This window comes from Protomyctophum parallelum, assembly GCF_964188405.1.
Source record: "Protomyctophum parallelum genome assembly, chromosome: 15".
Taxonomy (NCBI): Eukaryota; Metazoa; Chordata; class Actinopteri; order Myctophiformes; family Myctophidae; genus Protomyctophum; species Protomyctophum parallelum.
The window spans coordinates 5,043,360-5,056,139 of record NC_139710.1 but is presented as its reverse complement, the minus strand read 5'-3'; the positions used below and the strand labels follow the sequence as shown (position 1 = coordinate 5,056,139).

General features: G+C 44.3%; 1 protein-coding gene across 1 annotated transcript in view; it reads right to left on the bottom strand.

Moving 5' to 3' along the window:
- Positions 1 to 1,574: 1,574 nt before the first annotated feature.
- tacr1a (tachykinin receptor 1a) overlaps positions 1,575 to 12,780 on the bottom strand; it is a gene marked incomplete at its 3' end in the record, with an annotated part of 30,882 nt that continues 19,676 nt past the window's right edge. Inside the window, exons 3-5 of the mRNA XM_083785045.1 lie at positions 5,087 to 5,237; positions 4,446 to 4,642; positions 1,575 to 1,974 (exon numbers count right to left, since the gene is read on the bottom strand). Coding sequence (XP_083641171.1) covers positions 1,575 to 1,974; positions 4,446 to 4,642; positions 5,087 to 5,237 — 748 coding nt within the window. The remainder of the gene's footprint in view (positions 1,975 to 4,445; positions 4,643 to 5,086; positions 5,238 to 12,780) is intronic.

Here is a 12,780-nt window from a genome sequence, read left to right as displayed (position 1 = left end):
GTGTGCTGTTATGGGGTGCGGCAGTCTGACGGATTGCCCTAGTGGCCTTTAGCTGTCTCCTGTCACTATAGACAAAGACAACAGGGTGAACTGCCTGCTAATTGTACATCAGGCCAGGCACATCCCTGCACATTCACACCCCCAATATGTGTAGTAGCAGGAAGAGCTACACACGCTCATGGCTGTTTGGAAAGCAGAACATTTCTCCAGGCTGCGTTGCCAATTAATAACAATTCAAACAATAGAAATCGGGGACACCGGTTTATACCGTAGAAGGATTGATGAGGAAGCATGCAGTGCCTTGTTCCAGAGTAAGGGGCACAGCTAGAGCTAAATGTACCAGCCCAATTAGAGGAACATCCTTTTCATGCTTTCTAATGGTCTCGGCAGGCAGGAGAGCAATAGGCGTCTTTGAGCTTGTTTCGGTATAGTAGTCCCTTGTGCTCTCAGGCCACCTATTGTAATTACATCTGATGCACCACCAATCCTCTCAATTGGGAGGAATAGTGTCGCAACTAAGAGATACTTCCAGGTAAATCGCCATGGAACATTTCCCTTGGAACTGGTTGGGACTTCAGTGCCTCTTGCTCAACAATCATAAGAACATTAATACTGGTACAAATCTCTGCTACCAAAAAGGACACCCGCTGCCACGTCTTGATGGAGGTGAACTGTGGCATATAGCATTTACAGCCCTCATAGAGCTATCCAGCAAGATGTTTGTTTGATTTGGAGAGTGTTGAGCCAGTCTTCAAGCATCCCATCACTAGAGTCTTCCAAGCAAAAAAGCTAGCTGAAAAAGCACTGAAAACCTTCCTATTTTTCTGTGTTTTCCGAAATAAACGTCATCACTCATCAGCTATCCCAAAATAAACTGTGTGAACTCACACGTCATTCGTCACAAAAGGGATGTGAGGATTTCTGTCAGGTGGTGCAAAAGTGTCAGTTGGGATGCCATCTGTGACTATTAGCTCAGAATTTGCATTCGAGCTGGAGATTTCCTACAGAAGTTTGGATATACGGTGGAGATGAATCATCGTACTGTCTGTCTCTTGGCAGTCCACGTCTCCGAATCGATGATAAATCTCGGATCATCATGATGTGATTAGTGCTGGGTCAAATAACAAACAACAGCAGGATGTGTGGTCCAGATGAAGATGTGTTGTGAGTGTGTGGTTCTCCATGGCATGAACCATGCCACAGTCACATACACCTCACATAACATCACATCCCCGCGAAGACACAGAAGGAGGGACGGGCATGGATCCATTGAAACACACGCCACATTGAGAAACTGGACACATACATACACACTGCACAGTACTGTATCTTGTATGCACAGGGAGAAAGCGGCACATACAGTACTGTAATACAGTGGTACGGGACCCATATGAATGTGAAATGTGAGCGTACAAATGGAACCATATGGATCCATAAAACAAATATTTTACAGATTAGATTGGGGTCCCAAAGGTTATAGATATTTCCATCTGTATACTCTCAGAGTTACAGGCCCGTACGAGGGTCCATTTGTAATCCTGTTTATCCCCTGCTGGTTGCTCAGTGGGTGAGGTCTATTCCTGCAGATTGTTGTTGGAATAGAAACTGGACGACGTCTCTGACACAGTCTTGGAGACGCTCCGCGACGACGACCCATTGGAGGTGAGGTCAAGGGAGGAGTGGCACTGGACAGCGGCTGCTCCTCCTCCTCTGGTGGTGACTCCTCCTCCTCCTCCTCCTCCTCCTCCCCCAGCCTTGACCACCGTTGCACCCTCAGATGCAGCTGTTGCCCTCGGCTTGCCCTCATTCGTATCGTCCTGGAGCACGGTGGAGACGGTGGTCTCCATGCGGCTAGCCTTGTACACGCTGGTCTGCGTGTGCATGTAGCGTGTGGACTTCATCTCCAGGCCCTCGTATGGACCTTCAGGGACACAAGGGAAGCAGCGAAAGGCTTGCTTGAAGCCTGCACGGAACCTGCAGAGTGACATGGATGGAATTCTGTTTAGTTTGGTTTAGTTTAAAGATAAACTTTGCCCTGAATTATATTGTGAGCGGGACATCTCACATAACAACCCGTTAGTACCACTGTGTTAACTTAATATACCGTTAAATTAATGTTACAGTAGTTAATTTTTTATTATTTATTTTCAATAAAAAATAGCCTACTCCTATCTGTAGGCATGTCTTTTTCTGTATGTGTCCTGTGTTTCATAATGGTGGTAGGCCTACTGCCATGATGACATCTGAACATCCTCACAGAATGAATAAAGGGTCTATCCAAGTAAAACAATGCATATCCAAGCATGTTGGGCAAGCTAGTGGAGAATTCATAGCACCCTTTAGAGCGAGCGCTCTACACACAGAACAGATAAGTGCTATGTCAGATTTTCACACAATAGTATGGATTCAGGTAAAACATATGAGCTGAGCTCTAAGCTTAGATTTCTTTTTTCCCTGCACATCTCAATGAGCTGTCATTGCACCGCGCCACACAGGCCAAAGCAAATGCATTGTTTGCACCTCATACCTGCCAAGTAAGGGATAATCCAGGACTAGTGTGTTTTAAAGGATTATTATATGCACAATTTAGAGGCAAAAATAACCATCTATAAAATAATGCATGAGGGCTGGTCACCTTTCACAACAGGGTTACCAATTGTTATGCTGTAAACAAGTGTGGCCTATATGTGGAGTTATGTCATGAGACAAGGAATCGTCACTTGGTGAAAAGGGAAACTGTCTGCAAAGCCCTGTTAAATGTGCAGAGGTCGTGCACCAAAACGTTAGAGATCTACAAGCTTTTTTCGTTTCACAACACTGGTGTGCAAGTATGAATCACCCTTCAGTAGCCGAGAGCGCAAGTCATACATTAGAATTCCATTAGCCAGACACAGACAGAGAGGAGCTCTCCTTGATCTATTGTACTGTAGGCTGACTAAACCTCCCTGTATCGCGCCACTCGGTGGCGCGATATGAGCTTGTAGATCTGCTATTTTTAAATAGCTAAAGCATAACATGATGCTGACACCAAAATGGGTGCCCGGTCAGAATGGGTTAATGACCATTTTGAATACACATGTTTTCATTGCATTATAAGCTATAAGCTGTAGCCTTTGAATGCATTTGAATAAAACGATATTTGATACACATACTGTTTGTTTGGCTTTGCACTGTTGACCTTATTGTCTCCACCAGGCCGAAGGCATGTGGGGAGAGTATGTTTTGCACTCCGTCCGTCCGTGTGTCCGTGTGTGTGTCCGTGAACAGCTAATCTCGGCCACCGTTAACCCGGTCGATGCCATATTTTGCACACACACTCCCTGGATGCCAACCATGAACCTCTGCCCCAAACTTTCCAGAACGGCCTGTTATAGCGCCACCAGGAGGCCGCTTTGTGCAAAACAAGTTTTTCAATGCCATATTTTGCACACACACTCCCTGGATGCCAACCATGAACCTCTGCCCCAAACTTTCCAGAACGGCCTGTTATAGCGCCACCAGGAGGCCGCTTTGTGCAAAACACGTTTTTGCACAGTACACCTACAGATTTTGTCCAAACATCACGCAAATTGGTACACAGTCTCTCTAGAGCCATTCAACGAAACGGGTCTTTCAGATTTATCAGACTCCATCCTGATTGGTTAAGATTGGCTTCCAAAGTTCACAGGAGTGCTCAGTTTCAAACAAAATGCTGCAAATCATGAACACATCGCGTGATTTCCGTGAAATTGTGCACCCACATTCCCACTAGGCCGAGGACGAAATGCCACATGAACAATTTCAACTCAGCCTCAAGGTGGCGCTATAACTGGCCGAAAAGTGTTTTTACCTCTAACTGCACGGATCTGTGGATAACCTGGTGGAGACCTGTGCCCGGAAGGGCACTTTTTCTAGTTTGTCTTGTTTTTCCTTTATTATGACGCACTGATCGACTGTATATAGCTTTTTGTTTATTCTTGGTTGCACTGTGTGTGTTGGGGGTGAGTGGCAGTGACCTGTCATTGAGGCAGCAGTAGATGATGGGGTTGTACATATAGTGGAACTCAGCAAGCTGTCAAATGGATCACCAACTTCCTGATAGGAAGGACCAGTAGACTATGTGAGGCTAGGTCCCCTTCTGTTTATCTGTTTGGCCTCGGGCAATGAAGTGCCAACATACGGTAGAGATTAGTCCTCAGTGATTAATTGAGTGCTGTTAACCACCAACGCATCAGCTCCTAGATCAATTCCATAACTCTGATTATGTGCACATGATGTGTGTGTGTGTGTGTGTGTGTGTGTGTGTGTGTGTGTGTGTGTGTGTGTGTGTGTGTGTGTGTGTGTGTGTGTGTGTGTGTGTGTGTGTGTGTGTGTGTGCGTGCGTGCGTGTGTGCATGTGTGCTTGCGTGCGTGCCTGCGTGTGTGCGTGCGTGTACGTGTGTGTGTTGGGGGTGAGGGGCAGTGACCTGTCATTGAGGCAGCAGTAGATGAGGGGGTTGTACATAGTGGAACTCATGGCCAGCCACATGACACCCAGGTATAGCTGCTGGATGAAGGGCTGTTCAAACAGTTCCGGAGAAAAATTGTACAGCAGGAAGTAGACGTGGAATGGCAGCCAGCAAGTTGCAAAAGTACACACCACTACAATCATCATTTTCACCACCTATAGACAAAAAACAAAACAAACAAATATAAAACGATTTAATTACATGTTAGACTTTATTTCCTGAAAAGGAGTTTGCAGGAAGCTTGCTGTTGTCTCTGATGGATAATACAATGAGTCACGTAGAAAAATTGATAAAGGAATATCCGCACTCTCTTGAGTTTTTTTATGAATTTGTTTATTTTCAGCAGCGTTCTATCTTGGATTATATGGTATTTATGGAAAATATAAATCTGTACAATATAACACAAACTCTAGTTTGAAACGCTGAGCCGAAACGCGTCCGTTGCTCTAGATAGACCAGTGCTGTGTGTTTGCTGCTGACAATAAACAAATGCATAAGAAACTACTTAAAAGAGTGAGGATATTCCTTTTTCTATGTATCTTCAAAAATCTGCACCTTTTGATCCAGTGGGGGAGATTTGTCCTAATAAAATAGAGTACCTTGCGTTTGGCAGTCAGCTGTTCCTTGTAGCGACTACAGGAGTCTCCAGGTATCTCGCTGGCCCAGAGGGTCTTCCCCACTATCAGGTACGCGCAGCCCATCACAGTTAGGGGTAGGAAGTAGATGAGGACGGCCACGCACACACAGTATCTGCAACAACCAGGAGCGTCAGGATCATGTCAATTGTCTCGTTCTTAATCTGAACTTTTCCATTGCATTGATAATGGACTATTATTATTGGCTACTGAAATGGCCAAATGTACCCTCTGGAATCAAATTACTATTCTGCTGCCCTGCCCTGCCCTAGCTGCCCTGCCTTGCCCTGTGTTAAAATGTGTTAAAATGTGTATGTTTAAGAGTAATTGACTGGATTATAAAATTCATGGGCTAAATAATAGTATTGGTCAGTTGATGCCAAGTAGGCCTATAACTATAAAACCAAAAACCCTGGAACCAAAAACCCTTTCATGCATTCAGCCCCTTTTTAATGTTCTTTGTCGCACCATGGTGTTGAGCAGTGAAAATTGCCAATCCACAAGGTCAGTTGCAGATGCAATGTGCTGGGAGTTTGTAGATTGGCAATTTTGTGCGCTGTGCTGTGCTGTGTGTATGTGTATGTGTGTGTGTAGCTGCAGCAAGGCTTGCAAATCGAAAGGCTGTGTTCAATGAATGCTTCCCAAGCCCTGTTCCCCCTGTAAGGCTATCCAACGTTGAAGTGGCCACTACCTACTGGCGAAAAGAGGAACTGCAGCACTTTCATGGAGGTGGACGGACGTTTGTCATGTGCGTCAGCCCCAGACCTCAGATTTGAGGTCCGGGGGCTAGGCCAGAGTAATCTAGTAAGAGAGTGGCAACACTTGCATTGACTCATATTGTAACAATGGCATGCGGAAGTGCTCATTCTATCTCAATGGGATAGTTCCAGCCATAGGAGCAATGTTTGGAACTATAGTGGGCTATAGTTCACAAACATTGCTCCTATGGCTGGAACTAGGCACCCGCTTTGCGACGAGATCAAAGCGTGTCGCTACTCTCCTACTCTACACTCTGGGCTATAGGCTAAACTTCCGCTCGCTCGAGCCATTGAGTTATAATTGTAACTCCGGCAGTCTTCCGGGTGCTTCAAAAACGCCCCATATATGGGGACTAGGTTGGTGGAGGGTGTGCAGAGCCCAGGATCACATTAGATTAGGTACCAAGAGAGAGAGAGAGAGAGAGAGAGAGAGAGAGAGAGAGAGATTCTGGTGAATCAAATAGTCTAAATTAAAGTTAGATTAACCAGTCTGCTGCCCAGCAGAAGGATATTCATGTTTGTACCATACATAATTTTTTGCCCAATTGCCTAAACTCAGGAAGAATTCAAATGGCTTTTTGGCTTCTGTTAATAGGTTTTAGGGTTATAAGGGAATTTAGGAGCTTCTCTTTCCCTTGTCGGTCTGTGTTTGGTTCTTTTTCCTTTTTGTCATCCATCGCCTGGGTTTCTCTCTCCATTCTGTTTCTCTCTACATTCTCCCCTGCCTGTCTGCCTGCCTGCCTGCCTGCCTGCCTGCCTGCCTGCCTGCCTGCCTGCCTGCCTGCCTGCCTGCCTGCCTGCCTGCCTGCCTGTCTGTCAGTCAGTCAGTCAGTCAGTCAGTCAGTCATTTATGCCTTTCGGGCAATTATTCGTTGAACTTCTTTTCTCTTATTTTTCTATTTTATAGAAATACTATTATCTCTCCCCCCTGGCGTTCTCCCTAAATCCCCTCTCTCTTGTCTTCTCTTCGCCCCTCTGCCTCTCTTCACTTCTCACCGAACTTCCTCATGGGAGGGTGGGCAACACGTGTGGTCGCGTTGACATCATATAATGTCAAAGGTTAACAATAGATGATGTGTGAAACAGCTAAATCAAAGCAGAAGAGGTAGCTGACATTGTAGATGATACCTATTCCTGAGATAATGTATTTTATACATCACAAAAAACAACCTATGTTGAAGCATAATGAGATGTGGAACCAAATGGGTTGCATGGCTTGGTTTGTTCAACCTCTGATACCTTTCTCGAGATGAAACAATTGCAACAGCTCTCCAAACAAGAGGGCCACATGAAAAATAGGTCACTCTTTCCATTCCAAGTTCTCTGCAAATCCTTTCTGAGCTTAAAACATCTGTGATATTTTCCAGACATCTTTTCTAAAGCCCCTGTCATAAGCAAAACGGGGTTTGTGTGTACAGGGATGAGGCTATTAACATTTTTCTCAGGGTCCAGACAGAGCGAGACAGAGTTGTCTGTGATGTGAATTGTGAACTGCCAGAGATATTTTGTGCATGCGTGCGTGCATGCGTGTGTGTGTGTGTGTGTGTGTGTGTGTGTGTGTGTGTGTGTGTGTGTGTGTGTGTGTGTGTCTGATTTATATGGACACTTGTTTTACATCCAAACTTATGAAATATCAGCTTCTGGTGGAACGTATTATGGCCTTGGTATATAACTGTCAACTTATTGTCCTTGTATTTGGAAGTCTGGGCCATGTCCAAAACCCAAGCTCAGGGGTCTGCAATTGGGTGGATTGCTAAAAACAAATGCAAAAAAGCTGGCTAAATACTGTTCTGTCTCAGCTACTATATGGGCAGTCTGTCTGTCTGGAGAAGGCGTTGTTTCATTTATCACTAGGTGGCTTAAAACCCCCAAAACAAACATCCTGTCTAGTAGTGTCAAGTAATAGTATGTCAACAATGTGCTTTTTTTCTCTTCTTTTCCCTCTGTGTGTTAAACAGCATGTGCAGCAGCTATATCTGGTTGGACCATATAATGTATAACCTAATTCGGATCAGTGTTTGGGTCTATTGTATTACGCCTCTTGTGCAGATCCAAATAAAATAAATCAAATGGTGAGGGTTCTGTGGCTAGATTTTATATTACATTCTGGCTTGGAAAAAGCATTTCAATTCGGTTGAAAGCACTCGATCCCCCAGAATAGAAAATGAATGTGCCTGGTTCTGTTAACCCCACCACACACAGACAAATAGATGAACACACTTATGCAAACTCACTGTCCTTGGGGAATTTCAAATGAACAGATGACAGTAAAACTGCACATCCATAAACATATCTTTGTCTAATGAAGTTCTTCTCAGGCTCAGACATTTAGTCAACACATTATTGGTCCAATCTAGACCAAGGGACTCGGGATAACAGAGAGTAGAGAAGAGAAAGATAGTCTGCATATTTTGCGCAAAATGTATACGAAACCTTAGTTTACCACTTGATTCAAAGACTGCAACAGATTCCATTTCCTCCCAAACAGCTGTGTCCAACCATATGAAATGGTTGTAATCTACCAAGTCATTTCATTAACTGGCACAGCTTCCAGAGTGTGAAGTGTGCCAGTGTTTGATTGGAAACATGCAGAAAGCTTGTATATCCATATACAGTATTTCCTTGTTTTCACCAGGCCGGGAGGCAAAGTCTATGTTTTTGCCCCCCCCCCCCTGTCCGTGGTGTGTGTGTGCGCATGATAGATAGTTACTTTATTTGTCCTTTCGGAAATTTGTTTTGTGCACAGCAGTCATCACGATATACATAAAACATATGCAAACAAACAGATCACACAGTACATAGACAATAAAGAAACAACAGAAGGCCACCCGTCATAGTTCCAAGAGGCATCACATCACACTTTATGCACGGAACTGAGATGGGGCCTGCTTGTTCATAAGTCCTATACTTATGGGAACAAACGATCTTGAGGCCCTAGCCTGATGGTAAAAGATGGTATTGGCTGTGTAACGGGTGTGTATTGTCCCTCTAGTAATAGCTTTCCCCTTCCTGAGTACCCAGGTCTTATGGAGTTTGTTCTTATTAACCAATGATAATGAGCCATACCATGAAACAAAACAAAATGTCTCTCCACAAAGGATCGATGAAAAAGTGCCATAACATTTTTTTTCTCCACATTATACTGTCTCAGTCTGCGCATAAAATGCAGCCTCTGCTGACCTTTCTTATAGATGGAATGAGTGTTGGAATTCCATGTCAGCTTGGAATCAATCGTTGTACCCAAGTACTTGTGTGCGTGCGTGCGTGCGTGTGTGTGTGTGTGTGTGTGTGTGTGTGTGTGTGTGTGTGTGTGTGGTTGTGGGTGTGTGTGTATGCATGCATGCATTCATGCTTGCGAACGTGCAAACGTGAGTGCGCAATTGTGTGCGTGTGTCTCTCACCCACTGTCGGAAAATGTATAGAGAGTATATGCACAAGCATCACCTTTCCACCGGGACACACCCCCCCCTCATGAGTGAGTGGCAAAACATTGAGCAGCATGGAGCATCAGTCGCACTGACCACATTCTATCGCTAAGTGATAAAATGCATGAGCCTAATTAGAATACTATGTATGCTGTTAGACCAGTTGTTCCTAAACCTTTCAGGTTGAGACCTAAAAGCGAGATTAGAGGTTTGCCCGCGGGACCAAAAACTAGCGAAAATAGCAGATCTACAAGCTTACAACGCAACACTTCGTGACACGTTGCGAGCTTGTATATCAGCTATTTTAATTACTTTTTATTTTTTTTGTATTTATGGAATATCTTAGGTTTGTTTGAATTTATTGTATGTATTTTTTATTATAGAAAAACAAAAACATTTTAAATATATGTAGAAAAAGAAAATGGGATTTTTAGGGTCATGACCCATAAAAACTGATCCGTGATCCACAAATGGGTCCCGACCATAGAGTGAATAGAGAAGGCACCCAGAGGAAACCCTGAGGCGAAATGGACATAGTGGCCGAATGAAGGTATTGCAGCCTGGCCCCAAACACATGAACGCGCTGGTCCGCTGACTATCATCGTGCACGTTCAACGGCAGCGCGTTCATGTGTTTGGGGCCAATCCATCCCAGAATGCACTCTGTTCCTACACGGAAGGAGGAGTGAAATCGCCTCGTGCGCTTTTGAGCAACATAATGCAAGTGGATGGAAGGAGAACTCGGGTGCCCTCTCTGTTCATACATACTCTAAGGTCCCGACCCAGCGAAACAGTGGTCTAGATGAAGCAAAAACTGGCAACATTGGCGACATTAACTCCATTATTGCCCGCTAGGTGGTAGCATAAGCACACCTAACCTGTGCCACCCGTCCACTATCACTCTACGATCCTTGTTTCATTTCCGGGTTATTCAGTTTACGATCGTCGGGATGCGCGACAGTTCACCATCGACAGCGTTCGAAGCTTTAGAGATACATCATACAAGGCTTTGAAAGTCCTGTTATAATGGAGGCTCAATGGAGCTGAATTAAAAAAATCCCATAGCTGGTGAAGACGGAGGCTCTCCATAGCAACCGGAGCAATGCTAAAAGGTAAATTGACGGTCGCCGCTTTCATATATGGAGGTTGTCTACGAACATGTACGTAGTTAGCACCTTTAGTAGCCTACAGGGCTACGGTTATAATCGTAGATAGCAGAGAAAAAGTGAAAGAGATAGACTACAATATCCACAATCCCTCAGCACTTTGCTCAGCTGCTTCCAATGCTCATGTTTTAATTGCATGGCCTTATACTTGCTCAAATTCTGTCTTTTATGTTTCTGTTCCTTATTGCATTCTGCATATCGCATGGCCCCCGTTATGTGGCTATCGTGGCTATATATTTCCATTTGATTTAATCTTTATTCTTTATTTTTCCTTTGTTTTAATGTCTTCTTTTTGTGAAGACCCTGCGGGAAGAATAGTTTCCAGTACTGTGGACCTGTGGTGGTGACTAATGTTAATGGGGATCCATATAAACAATAAACAATAAAGCACTGCTCTCCAGGCATCCCCAGGGTCACTAGCAGGGCCTGACCTGATGGAGATGATGGAGATGGTCCCCTGGCCCTGGTTAGGGGAGCTTCTTAACCCATTCTGACCTGAGATCAGATTCATACGAGGTTTTCCACTGGACACACACACTGGTCAGATTCTAAAACTGTCAGTCGTTCTTCGATTTTTCCAAAAATAGCAGACCTACAAGCTCGTAGCGCGCCACTCGGTGGCGCGCTATGAGCTTGTAGATCTGCTATTTTTCAATAGCTAAAGCATGACATGATGCCGACACCAAAATGGGTGCCCGTTCAGAATGGGTTAAAAATAGAAAGAAAAATAAATACGTACAGTACAGAAGCGGGTCAATTTAAAGGAGAGAAAAATTCTAAATTCTAAATGGATAGAAAATGTATTCAACCCGACGTCCCTGTTTTGGGCATGTCTCTCCGCCTGCCAGGGTCACCTTATACTCACTCTGTCATCGTTTCTGTGAATGTGTGACTGTAACAAAGAAGTCACATTGTAACCTGATTGAAATATTGATTATTTGCACAGCATATATTGGGAGTGAAACGAATGCACAGCAGAAGAGCCATTCAAAACATCACAGACGCGTCGAGATAGCTGTGTGGATCAAGCGGGGAGATCCATGGACCACAAAAGCTACTTTAGACACAAGCCAGGACCAGGATCAGTCCTGGCTGGGTCGCCATGGGCCGGACGAGGGTGTCTGATGTTGAAAGACCCAAAACATCCGAAGACCCCGCAGGATACATCACTGAAGCTTCAATATACAGTGCAGTTGGTATTGTTAGTTTTGTTGATGTTGGTTTAAGTATTTAGGTATATGTTTGTTTATGTATTTATTGCATGCACTATTTATTGTATGCTCTGATTTTAGAAGAGTCATATAGTTTAGTTCAGGCTCATTAGCTCAGCTAAAAGGCTGCCACGTGCCACCCACTTGCCAGTCCATTACAAAGACAAAAGCTCCATGTGGTGTTTTTAATGAATGACTGTGTGTACATTTTACGTTTAATTGACCATAATGTTATCAACCCGTAATTATAAACATTCCCATTGCACATCCCCCACTGCTGCTAAGGGATATTTATGCTGAAGCTATACTTTTACAGAATATTTTATTGTGAGTTTTGTTTGCTGCACCGATATTTTGCAGCTTGTTACCCGAGTGAATGACAAATAAAACAGTATTGAAACTATTGATTCTAATACTTGTTTCCATAATTATGTATGTATGCTGTGATTACCGGTATGTGTAAAAGAACATGTCACACCTGCATACAGTAGGCTATATATCCTCTCTCTTCTCATGAAATTGATGGCGTGCGCACAAGAATAAATTAAGTCACCCATGTCCACCTGTAAAAGATTCATGTACAGTACAGACAGTACATGTAGGTATCTGTTTTATTCCCCTTTGCAGCTGATCAGTAAGCACCAGTAGTAGGAGGTAACATGACACCCTGCCACACACTGTGTTACTGGCACTGACTGCGCACATAGAGCCCAATTTAGAGTACAAGGATCATCACAAGGGACAGGGTGTGATCACTTGTCTACCCTGACTGTGATTTTCCATTATATGAGTGCATGTGCGTGCGTGCGTGTGTGCGTGCGTGCGTGCGTGCGTGTGTGCGTGACTATTAAGATGGCAGACCCCTGAACAATGTTTGATGTTTGGTGCAGATCTGAGCAACAGTGTGCCTATGGCTGGGGGCCACATGGGGTCCCTGGCAGACATAGCTACAGTGTTTATGCCCAGTTTGGTGCAGATCGGAGCAACGTTGCGCTTTGCAGGTCCAGATGTCATGTTTGTGATCACGGTCTTTGAATGTATGTTCTTTCCAGGGGGGCAGTCAGACAGATATTTCGTGAAGCCACTAAGGAAATCGGGA